Here is a 12016-nt window from a genome sequence, read left to right on the forward strand (position 1 = left end):
TTTTAATGGTCCCAGGAAAAAAAACAAGGAACCAGTCACCACCAAGAGGTGGAAGCTACAGGAACAGTACCTGAAAGAAAGAAAAAAAACTGACCATGTGATTTGCTTTGAACTAGAGACAGTGGTCACTATGAGGGACACTGGACAAACTGCTCTCCATCATGGACCCTCCTGCTCACCCACTGCACCAGACCACAGGGAAAGGGGAGCTCATTCTCCAACAGACTGCTCTGTTCCCACAGTGAACCAGGACCCCAGGACTACTTGCATACCTTTTGTACAACTTGCATTTTCATTGTTGTTCTGTATTTTCTTAAAGGTAGAGTTAGTATTTTTTCTGAACATGGCACATCACCTGCATTATATCAGTTACAACCATGGAAGCATTACATTACATTAAGGACACATATATTTTCACTTTTCACTGCAATTAACACAACCAAAAAATAATTACATAAATTCTGGCTAAAAAGGTACATACTGCATGTGATTTTAAGCTATGGCCTGTCTGTGTAACCCCTCAGTCGTCCAGGTATGATCCATAGTAAAAGAAAAATCTAATCTGTTAACTGGACTAAAAGTTGTAGGAGTTAAGATATTTCGCTGCTCATCCAAGCCACTTCTTCATTTCTGGGTTCTGACTTCAGTTCCAGAACTGAAGAAGTGACTTGGATGAGCTGAAACGTGTTAACTCCTACAACTTTTTGTCCAGTTGACAGATTTGATTTTTTCTTTTACTATAGCTTAAATGTTTTTAATGTATTGAAAGTTACTGTTGGGGTATGATCATGGTGGGCCACAGAATCTAGGACAGTAGGTTATTAGAAATTAATCTGGTTCACCTGAAGAATATCAAGTACATATAGTCAATAGGAAGAATGGGCGGTGTAGAAATGCCTGCAGTTTGTTGTATTATGCTAGACCACCACCAGATGTCGCCCTCATCCCATGCAATAATTAAATGCCATATAGTTGAAACAACAAAGTTCACCTCTGCAAATAGCCACATCCCTAAGTTGCGTGCAAGCAAATATTAAATGTTTGCAGTTGTCTGGCGTGTCTGTTTTAAGTGGCCTGTGTCCATTTTTGATATGTAGGCAATATATGATTACTTTCATTTCTCTATTAAAAAGGTTGAGAATGATGTAATAAAAAATACCAGCAAACTAGTCTATAACATTTGGAGGACATTTGATATGTATTTAATATTTGCTCGGTAGCTTATCTCATTTGCACCCTTAAATGTTATTAAATGTTTACTACACAAATTGTATCCCTCGCAGACCAGACTTCACTACACCCTGCACCAGCAACGATACTGGCATTATAATAGGCCTTGCTTTGCATTTAGATCTATAAATAAATGAAAGTGCTATAACCTGTAATAGCATAAGCATTAAAGAGAGTGTGAAAGATCAGCTCCACAATAAGAACGCTGCTGTGGTAAATGTCACGTTGAGGGTGTCTTCCGTTCATTTCAGAATGAGGGATGGGAAGAAGTAGGTCACTGTGACAATATCACATGATACTTTTTTTCTTTTCTATTCAAACACTGCAACAGTGCATATGCAAACGATTCAGTCAAAATACAGATGTACTTAAAGTAGAATACCAGTAGGATGTAGGCCTATTGTACATTTTTGGTTTTTCTAACAACCACTCTGTCATTTCCTGCTCATTTGATACAAAGACAGACCGTGCCGTTGGTGCGCAGCTTGCCATCGCCAAACCTGCCTCGCGCTGTCTGGTCTGAACCGGTTCGGAAAAAGTGCGCGGACTCGTGCACAACATGCAGCAGACGACACGCACGGATTCTCCTACACAACCCTAAGCGCCCCCGCAAACCCGTCCCCTCGTTTGTTTTACGCTTTCCAATTGGTTGCAACAAGCGTTGTCCCGCCTACTTTTCACTTTAGAACGTTTTCCTTGATTGCCACAGCTGTCAATCACCAATTCGACAATCCCTACCAGATTTGATTCGAAATAGGAGTCTGCGCATGCGTGAGCCGGGCCACAGTAAACGAGATAAAAAAAAATAGTCAAATTCAGAATAAAATCACGAATTTATGGGCGTATTGCATTTTTGTACCATTTCCACGATTACGTTGCTCATATGCATATTTATTGGTTTAAAAGGCGCGCAGAGTGGTAAATCTGACTTTATTTGTCTCATTTTGACTCCAACACACTAGCCACTGTCGTAAATCCTAATATAAATCTGGTATAATGGTGAATGAGTTTATACAGCGCTGCTGGTTGAGTTTGTTGTAGAAAACAACGTGCATATGAGTCCGATGGGGTAATGATGCGTCTCTCCATTGGTTGCGATATCCACAGCCCGCCCTCTCATTCCGTTAGAATGTTCTGATTAGTTACTATGGCCACGGCACAACCCCTCCTGGCGCGAGACCACTGAACAACGAGCGAGCAGCGTGGCCGCGCTCGTGGCAGCTTTGAGCGATGATTGGACCGCGACCCCTCAAAAGAGCGCGATGATTGGTCAACACGCGCAAGCCTTTCCGTTATACGTGCACGAGGAAGATGAGGATTTTTTTGAGTTGTAAACGGAGCGCGTGCGCGTGAGCCAGGCTACAAAAGCAGTGTGCACTTTTCAGCACCAGTACCTCGTGGACAGCAGCCAAACTGAGTGGGCACTCGGTGAAGGTTTAGTTTGTTGTACGTTGAACATTGTTGGGTTTCGCATCGCCGCACATCCGCTCATTTGACGTGAGTACTTAGGAGGAGTTTGAAGGGGACTGGAGGAAGACACAGGGCGGCCAGACCTCCGCTTTGTTGGTCGCGGCGGGTGAAGAGACTCAGGAGCAGTTTTTTTGTGTCAAAAGAGACTCCGCTGATATTTTTCCCGCTCCGTTTGCGCGAAGTGGTGCGGTCAGAGTGGAATAGATGGCTACAAATGAAGGAAAGCAGAGGTGATATTCAAGCTTTATCACCTTAGGGCTCGACAGGCGGTTGACCCCGGTCCTATTTTCGCCGCAGCCTGCGCGCACCGCTTTGCCGCGAAGCTCTCCATTGTGTCAGCCAGCCACTTCACCAGCACCGCATCGTCTCCACTCACTCGGTTCTAACGCACGCCCTTTATTCTAAATCATTACCGACAAAAAGAATCAACTCAAAAGATGTGTTCCAGGATTTGGTTCGTGACAGACCGGCGCATCGCCCAGGAGTATCCACAAGTTCAGATCCTCCGCGCATTGAAGGAGCGATGCGCGGACGAGGATGTGGAATTCCGCTATCTCCTCATGGATCAGATAGTGCTCACTATCTGCGAGGGGCAGCTGGGTAAGCATCTCGGCTACAAGACAATATCTCTCCCTTTTATCTCTATGCGTGTTGTGCATATGCTAAACATTGGGGTAAAGACCAAGTGGCGCCATCGGAAGCTAACAGCTAGTGGTCATTGTTTGGGGCTATGGTGGGGGCTAGGGAAACGCTAGCCGTGTGTGGATGTTAGCAAGGACGCTGTAGTTTAGCCCAGATCCGTGACCGCCTAACCCACTTTCTACTAGCCACGCTGCCTCTGAGAGATGGAGAGAACGCCTCAGACGTAATGCCACATCAGATTTGACAGAAAAACACACTTCACTCCCTTCTTCATGGATGGTTTAGGTTTTTAGACCAGGAAAACCTTTACACTGGGTATTTTAATGCGAAATCAATGGCCAGTACATTGCACTCTGGGAAACGGGGTAAATAAATCGTCATACGCTTGTTTTGTGTTTGATCCTACTACATAGCCTACTGAGTGAGTGTTACACATTAGTACTCAAGAAATACTATGTATCTTTGGCAGTTTATAATTAATAAGGTTTTGACTCTCTCTCTCTCTCTCTCTCTCTCTCTCTCTCTCTCTCTCTCTATATATATATATATATATATATATATATATATATATATATATATATATATATATATATATATATATATATATATATATATATCCTCCATTAAGGTCACATAGTTTGGCTGGAACATAACAAGAAATATTATATACAGATACAGATTAGAGATTTAATACTAAAATCTTAAAACTTGCTTTCAGTACTAGGGAAAAGGCTGAATACACAGTACCAATTTTGATACCACAAAAATGATTTAAAAAAAACACTAGTTAGACAATAGTAACTTTCTACACAAAGTAATTAGTAGGTTAATGCAGGGTTATCTAATAATAGTCCCGATATAGACCAAGATTGTTCTAACACTACAAGACTTTTATGAAACTAAGTAAGTATCTAGATTCAATACTGTTTTTTAGTATCTGTTAGTATCTGGGTATTGACAACCCTAGTATTTACAGTATTGCTTGTACGTTAGCTACTATTCAGCTGGTTGTACAAGGTACAAAACTAAGTACTCAACATATCCAGGATTTCAAAAACCAACACTTATGCACAGCTGATCTCATTATTACTTAATTATGCATCTTAACAAAATAGAACAACAACACAAGCTTTCACATGACACTTTTGAAGTAGTGCCAATGCAACTATGGAACTTCCTTCCTCTTATTTCACGTCAGTGCATTTCCCATTCAAATGACTAGGCCCACAAAAGAGCACATGGCTACCTAAGTGAGCACTGTTGACATTTCACAATACAGTGTAATCTAATAGAGACGTGTTGGGTTAGCTGATAATATTAAGTAGCAGACCTATCCTTACATGGCTTTTTAGCAAGAGAATGTGTTTTATCTGTATGATTATTGACATGATATGTGTTTTATCTTGTTGATGGTAACAGTAGAAGACCTTGTCAGACTAACAAAAGAGGAATTTGTTAAGCCTGTACAAAGAGAGTCGGTGATGTCAGATGGGATGTTTGTCATGCTAATTAGCACCTCATATTTGGAGACTGCTGTGACTGCTTCTATTGGTGGTGGGGTTGTTAACTTAGCACATGTGAACCTCAGGATCAGCCGTAAGCTAGGTGTAAACTATTGTAGCAGTAAGTGTTAATGTTACTTCAATACAAGGGTGATGATTGAAATATTACACAAATTATTAAACAATATAGTATGAATTACAGTTATTGTAATAAAAAATGCTACTTTTATTGTATTGCATCAAAAACATATCTTTGTCTTGTAAGCGACAAAAAAAATCAAAATGTTACGTTAAAAAATGTACTAGCGACATATTGAAATAACACAACTATTTTGTCAGAGGCAAACTACTGTGTTACATTCATAATCCAGAAATCATTTTAATATTATTTTGTTACCATCAGCTGGGTCTTATTTTTGTTGAAGTTTTAGAAGAATCTTCCCAATAATTGTTTCCAATGAGGTTTTACCAAGTGAGCTTAATAATAAGCCAGTCTGCTCACTCATTTCTCCATATTGACTGTAGCCATACTGCATACATAATTGATACCTTATTAGTGGTTTCTACTGAGCACTTGTGTTGCCAGTCAGATATGTACCTTTTGTGCATATATCAGTTGAAAAGTATGTTTTGTGGTCAAGTCGTTCCTGTTGGCTTGTTTGTCAGTTGCTACATGTGTTTGAGATTACCTCTAAAGCTATCTGGCTAATGTGTTTATCTCATTTAACAGAGATGTTCTGGAGATGTTAATAGTTATAGGCCAACACTGGAACCTGTCTAGACACCACAAGCTTTGAGACACACAACTGGAGCAAGGCTTAGTCCAGTCTGGTTGTAATCCTTGACTTCCTCAGGATCTGAACTCTGACTTGACACATTAACACTTGGCTTGCAAAGCAACGATAATGAGACAATGGGGTTGGAAGTGTTTTTCTATTGAAATTTGGCTTTGTTTAGTGGTGGTACAAGTCACAGATATCACAAAGCTCAATAAGACACAAAGCTCAATAAGAACATCTATAAAATGGTTTTGATTCAATGTATAGCCTACTATCAAAAAGCAGTCCAACTAGTTTCTACATGTGATCATCGTAACCATTCTGAAATGAAGTAGCAGCTGTTGTTGCCTAGCATGCCTTTATTTACATCTGTCTTGTAAGCAGGTTAAGGTTATGTTTTGTTTCCTGTTGTGTCAGGTTGTTTCTGGTTTGAATTTTCTGTAGAGTGACTAAATGAGTGATTTGCTCACGCTAACCGAAAGTGGAAGCAGATGTTTGAGCTGTTTGCACTGAGACAAACTCTGTTGCGTGAAAGTAGCATGCTATTGCCTCCGTCTTCTCTTCACCTCCTTCAGAACCAACTGCAAAGGGACTGGATTTGTCTCAACAGTTCTAAATATTGTTTTCTTGAGCAAGACACACAGACAATGTATTTGGGCTAAATATTCAGAGAACTTCAGTTTATGACAATGTTGTATTTCAATTTCAGATTAATTACTCACAACCCCACATGAGCATGAAGCTATGATTGGATAAAGTTCCTTATGGTCTGTCAGTGTTGCAGTGTCTTTGGGCACGTCCCTCCTTTGTCCTGATAAATACTGCACCTCACTGTCATTACATCAGACTTCAGGCCTAATTAACAACTCAGATACACTTACCTAAGTATGGCACTGCTAATTTTGTTATTGGATATTGTCAGTAGTGATATTTTGATGACTACTCGTGTCAAACGTATTTTAAAAACACGAAAAATGTAACTTACAATCTAACTCCATTAACTTGCTTTTGAAGTGAAAGTAAAATATATTAGACTTATATGTGTAAGTGCTGTAAACTACTAACAGCTCACACTAGCAGTTGTAATAAATTGCAAATATTTGAGTTGTAGCAGTAGTGTGTGTGTGTGTGTATATATATATATATATATATATATATATATATATATATATATATATATATATATATATATATATATATATATATATATATATATATATATATATATATATATCTTGTAGGATGTTTTCTATATAGCAGTAGCTTTTGCAATAGTTGTAGTGAAGTGCAGTGGTAGTTGCAATAGTAGTATGAGTAGTAGTAGTAAAACTTGGTATATTTCATCAACATTTTCAGCAACAGTTGAGCCACATTTTATATATATGTTTTTTGTGTGTCTTCTAAAACCAGTTCATTCCAGTTTCAGGCCTAGATTTGTGGACAACTGCTGATGAGCCTAGTGCTGCTAGGTTGTAATTATGGAAAAGTGACTAATACAAGAAGGCCCTCTGGAGGAGTGGAGAGAGTGGTGAAAGTATCAGGGTCCGACTACATACAAGCCGTGCAGAGGTAAATGATATATAACCTTGTAAATGAGCTCTGAGCCAAATTTTGCATAATGATGAACCAGACATAATATTGTTCAAAGTAGGTCTTTATATTAGTAACATATTTTAGTAGTCAGTATTTTTATATTTATAATAACTTATGTAAAATGTTGGTAGTAGTATGCTTAGGATTGTCAAAAGTATTGAAAATCAGATACTAATTGATAGTAAAACTAGTATCGAAACTAGATACTCATTTGAACAGGTATCGTTACTTTAAATAGAACAGAAGTGAACTTTTCCTGACTAGCTTTAGAATGACCATAGACCTAATGAACATATCTGGACGACTGAGGGATTACGGTACACAGATATAAGTCCACATGGTAATATAAATGAAAGTTTTATAACCATTTATTACCAAGGATGTTTTTTATCATCATAGTATTGGAATCGGGTTTAAGTGTCGAGTCTTAGTATCAAAATTGAGCATCACAGTTCACAAACTAGGAACTTACTTTGGTGATAAAATGCAACATAAAACACACTGAATAAATACAAAAACAAATAAGGGCATGCACAAAGTTAAAAGATATGCTTAAAAAATGAAATTATAGGTGGAAGATACATACAACAGCAGCATCAGAACAACATGACTTGTTAAAGTGGCCGGTGTTATAAAGTGTCCAGTTTTGTGCAAATATTATAAAGTGTTCATGAGACAAACGGCAGAGGGGAAGAAACTGTTCTTATGACGAGAGGTTCTGGTCCCAATGGACCGTAGCCTCCTGCCAGAGGGAAGTGGCTCAAATAGTCCATGTCCAGGGTGAGAAGTGTCAGTTGCTATACGGCCTGCTCGCCCCCGAGTCCTGGAGACATACAGGTCCTGTAGAGATGGAAGGCTGCAGCCAATCACCTTCTCAGCAGAGGCACAATGTGCTGCAGTCTCTGTCTGACCCTGGCAGTGGCCCCAGCGAACCACACAGTGATGGAGGAGGTGAGGATGGAGTCAATGATGGCCGTATAAAACTGCACCATCATCTGGACCGGCAGCTTGCGTTTCCTCAGCTGCCGCAGGTCCTGTGCTGGGCTTTCTTGATGAGGGAGCTGATGGTCGGCTCCCACTTGAGATCCTGGGTGATGCAGGTGCTCAGGAAGTGGAAAGAGTCCACAGTGGTGATGGGGGAGTCCGTCAGGGTGAGGGGAGGCAGGGGGGCTGTGACTTTCCTGAAGTCCACAATCATCTCCACTGTCTTCTGGGTGTTAAGCTCCAGGTTGTTGCTGCTGCACCAGGACACCAGCCGGTCCACCTCCCTCCTGTAGCCAGACTCATCAACTGTCCGAGATGAGTCCGATGAGGGTGGTGTCATCCACAAACTTAACCAGTTTGACGGAGTCGTGGCTGGAGGTGCAGCAGGTGGTGTACAGGGAGAAGAGCAGGGGAGAAAGTACACAGCCCTGTGGAGGTCCTGTGCTGATAGTCCGAGTGTCCGAGACATTCTCCCCCAGCCGCACGCGCTGTCTCCTGTCCGTCAGGAAGTCAGTGATCCACCTGCAGGTGGAGTCCGGCACGTTGAGCTGAGCGAGCTTGTCCTGGAGCAGAGCAGGGAGGATGGGGTTGAATGCAGAGCTGAAGTCCACAAACAGGATCCTGGTGTAGGTTCCAGTCCAGATGCTGGAGGATGAAGTGAAGGGCCAGGTTAATGGCGTTGTCTACAGAACGATTGGCTCTGTAGGCAAACTGCAGAGGGTCCAGGAGGGGGGAGGTGAAGGACTTGAGGTGGTGCAGGACCAGGCACTCAAATGGCTTCATGACTACAGACGTCAGCGCCACAGGTCTGTAGTCATTAAGTCCAGTGATCTTGGGCTTCTTGGGGATGGGGACAATGGTGGACAGCTTGAAGCAGTCTGGGACGTGACATGACTCCAGGGAGGTGTTAAAAATGTCTGTGAAGACAGGAGCTAGTTCCTCAGCACAGTGTCTAAGGGTGGAAGGAGAGACACCATCTGGGCCTGCGGCCTTATGGGGGTTTTGCTTCCTGAAAAGCTTAGTCACGTCCTGCTCCAAAACTGTGAGGACATTGGGGGAGGAGGAGGGGTCTGAGGTGGGTGTGGCTGTAATGTCCATGGTAGTGAGGGAGGAGGGGGAGGGGTGTGAGACCTCAAACCTCGCATAAAAGCTATTTAACTTTTCTGCTAGTTGTTTGTTGTCCACGGCGGGAGGGGCTTTGGGCCTGTAGTTGGTGATTTGCCTAAGCCCTCTCCAGACAGAAGCAAAGTCGTTGGTGGAGAAATGCTGCTCCAGATGTGTATTGTACTTTTCTTTAGCCTTTTTCACCTCTTTGCTAAACGCATACTTGCAACGCCTGTAGCCTTCACGATGTAAGCCATCTCCTTTTCCCTCCTCAGATGTCTCAGTCTAGGTGTGAACCAGGGTTTGTCGTTGTTAAAAGTCACCCTGGTGCATGATGGAATGATACTGTCACACAGATCTCACAGATCTGAATGTATGATGTCACAGTGTCTGTGTACTCATCCAAACTGTCTGTGGCAGCCTTGAACACATCCCAGTCTGTAGTGTCCAAACACGTGCAAAGCTCCTCCACAGCCTCACTGCTCCACTTCTTAGAAGTCCTCACAGCAGGTTTGGAGAGTTTCAGCCGTTATTTGTAAGCAGGGATGAGGTGAACCATGACATGATCAGAGAATCTCAGAGCAGCGCGGGGCACGGCTCTGTAGGCTCCACTGACCGTTGTGTAACAATGATCCAGCGTCTTCTGCTCTCTCGTCGGGCATTTAATAAACTGTTTGTACTTGGGCAGTTCCTGGCTCAGATTTCCCTTATTAAAACCCCCCAGGATGGGGTAAAGAGTCCGGGAAGGTTCGCTCCACATTCAGAATCTGCTCCGCAAACACGCGCTGGGCCTCGTGCGTGTCCGTGCACGGAGGGATGTAAACAGCGGCCAGAGTGAATGAATGAATGAAGCGAACTCACGTGTGACAACATTAATGTTAAACCAGACATAATATTGTTCCACGTGAGCCACCATAATATTAGTAACATGTACATTTATTAGCAATCAGTTATATCTTAATTTTTGGAGGAACTATGGTAAAAAGTAGTACTCAATTTACAAACCTGTTCATGAGCAATATACTTCGAGGAATTGTATCTGTTTTGACTTGTTGTATTTGTCAAGAGATCAAGCTAGGTAGTGGCACACCTAAGCTCAACGCCTTACTTACACTCAATAGGGCAGGTTCATGAGATAATTGTTACTTCAGAATTATAGTACCCAAGCTATGGCAATAATTTAAAAAGTTACACTGTAAAATGTAACTTGATATCACATCTGATGGCATTAGTGGCAGTATCTGTAGTAGTGGTAGTCTCACAGTCAGAGTTGTGATTCATTCAGCATTTTCATTTGAGTAACTGGTTGGTAAAATTGAATTTCTTTGACTACTTTGCAGACATCATACTTTTACTGTTAGTTGAATAGTATACTACAATGTACAGTAGGCTGGTTATGATAGTTACTTTGGTTTCAATATTACCGTTTATCGTCTATATTTACTTCAGCGATATATCACATTTCAAAATTTGTTATTGTGACAGGCCTATGTAAGAGTACTCTTTTGGTTCCAACTGTGAGTCTACTACACATGACAAAAAGTTGACAATATAAAATGATTTTAATTATACTATATTTTGTGGTCTATCCTTTGAAAATACCAGATATTTTGCATTATTTGATGTTCTGTCCTTTCAACATTAGCCTCAAATTATAAATCAAATGTTACATCCTGACAGTTACACTTACAATTGCTTCCACTTGAGTAATTCTATTTTGAAGTTACTCTTACTTGAGTATTTTTGGCTACCCTTCCCATCTCTGATAATAGATGTAATAGCCATAGTGCTAGTTGCAGAAACAGTTTAACATGAGTACAAGTTTATAGTACCTTTTTCCATATAACAGCAAATCTCATTGTTGTGAATCCAACAGCCTTTATTCATGCTTGATTCCGATTGCTCTAAATAGTCTGGCTTCGTCCCATTGTAACTGCTCTAAGCCCAGCGCAACAATCGGTGCACTGTCCAAACATTGGTTAGATCTGAATATTTGTGTTGTAGTAAAACTCCTACACTGTGAGAATGGAGCAATGGGAGGATTTCCTGACCTCTAGGCTTCGTGGTGGTGTTCACTTTGACCCAGATGGAGATGGAAACGCAGATGGAGATATAAAAGAGGCAGATGCTGGGATGGGTGAGGTAACAGCATGTCAACTGCACCGTAAAAATATAAGAAAACATAGCAGATGGCATTTTTGTTAAAATTTTTGTAAGTTTTATTTATTTAGGTTTTTTTTCCAGATTTGTCAAGAAGTTTCTATACTTTTTTCAGTACAAAAATATCAAATACAATATTATTTTATGACAAATGTATGTTGTTTTTTTTATAGCAGTATTGAAGAAACAATTGTTTGACCCGTGGCATGCTGCTATTCATTGCATGGACTGGCTCCTTTTTATTGTTATTATTATTTTTGGCTTACAAGTCCACAATACAACTCTGGTAATGTGGTTAATATGTAAGTTGCTTAGCCCCAAGCCTTCAGTGTCCTTGGCTGGGGTCAAAGTTCAGTGTGTGACATTGGTTAAATGATTCTTTTGAATTTTAATGGTTTTGTGATGTATGTTCCTGGAGCATTTCACATGACCAGAACATGACTCTAGGTTGAGAATAAGCCAGTAGCGCAAAGCAGGACAACAGCAGAACTTAACTGGGTGTATACCAAGACTAATACAGGACAGAAATTAAAGGGCATGTACCTGATTCTG

The 12016-nt window shown here is 41.0% G+C and overlaps 1 protein-coding gene across 1 annotated transcript in view; it reads left to right on the forward strand.

Annotated features, from left to right (window-relative positions):
* The first annotated feature begins 2619 nt into the window (after positions 1-2619).
* Positions 2620-12016, forward strand: part of rimkla (ribosomal modification protein rimK-like family member A) — a 28535-nt gene continuing 19138 nt past the window's right edge. The window contains exon 1 of the mRNA XM_033969803.2: positions 2620-3300. Coding sequence (XP_033825694.1) covers positions 3138-3300 — 163 coding nt within the window. The 5' untranslated portion in view covers positions 2620-3137. The remainder of the gene's footprint in view (positions 3301-12016) is intronic.

The sequence above is a fragment of the Periophthalmus magnuspinnatus genome, chromosome 7 (assembly GCF_009829125.3).
Source record: "Periophthalmus magnuspinnatus isolate fPerMag1 chromosome 7, fPerMag1.2.pri, whole genome shotgun sequence".
NCBI classification, from domain to species: domain Eukaryota; kingdom Metazoa; phylum Chordata; class Actinopteri; order Gobiiformes; family Gobiidae; genus Periophthalmus; species Periophthalmus magnuspinnatus.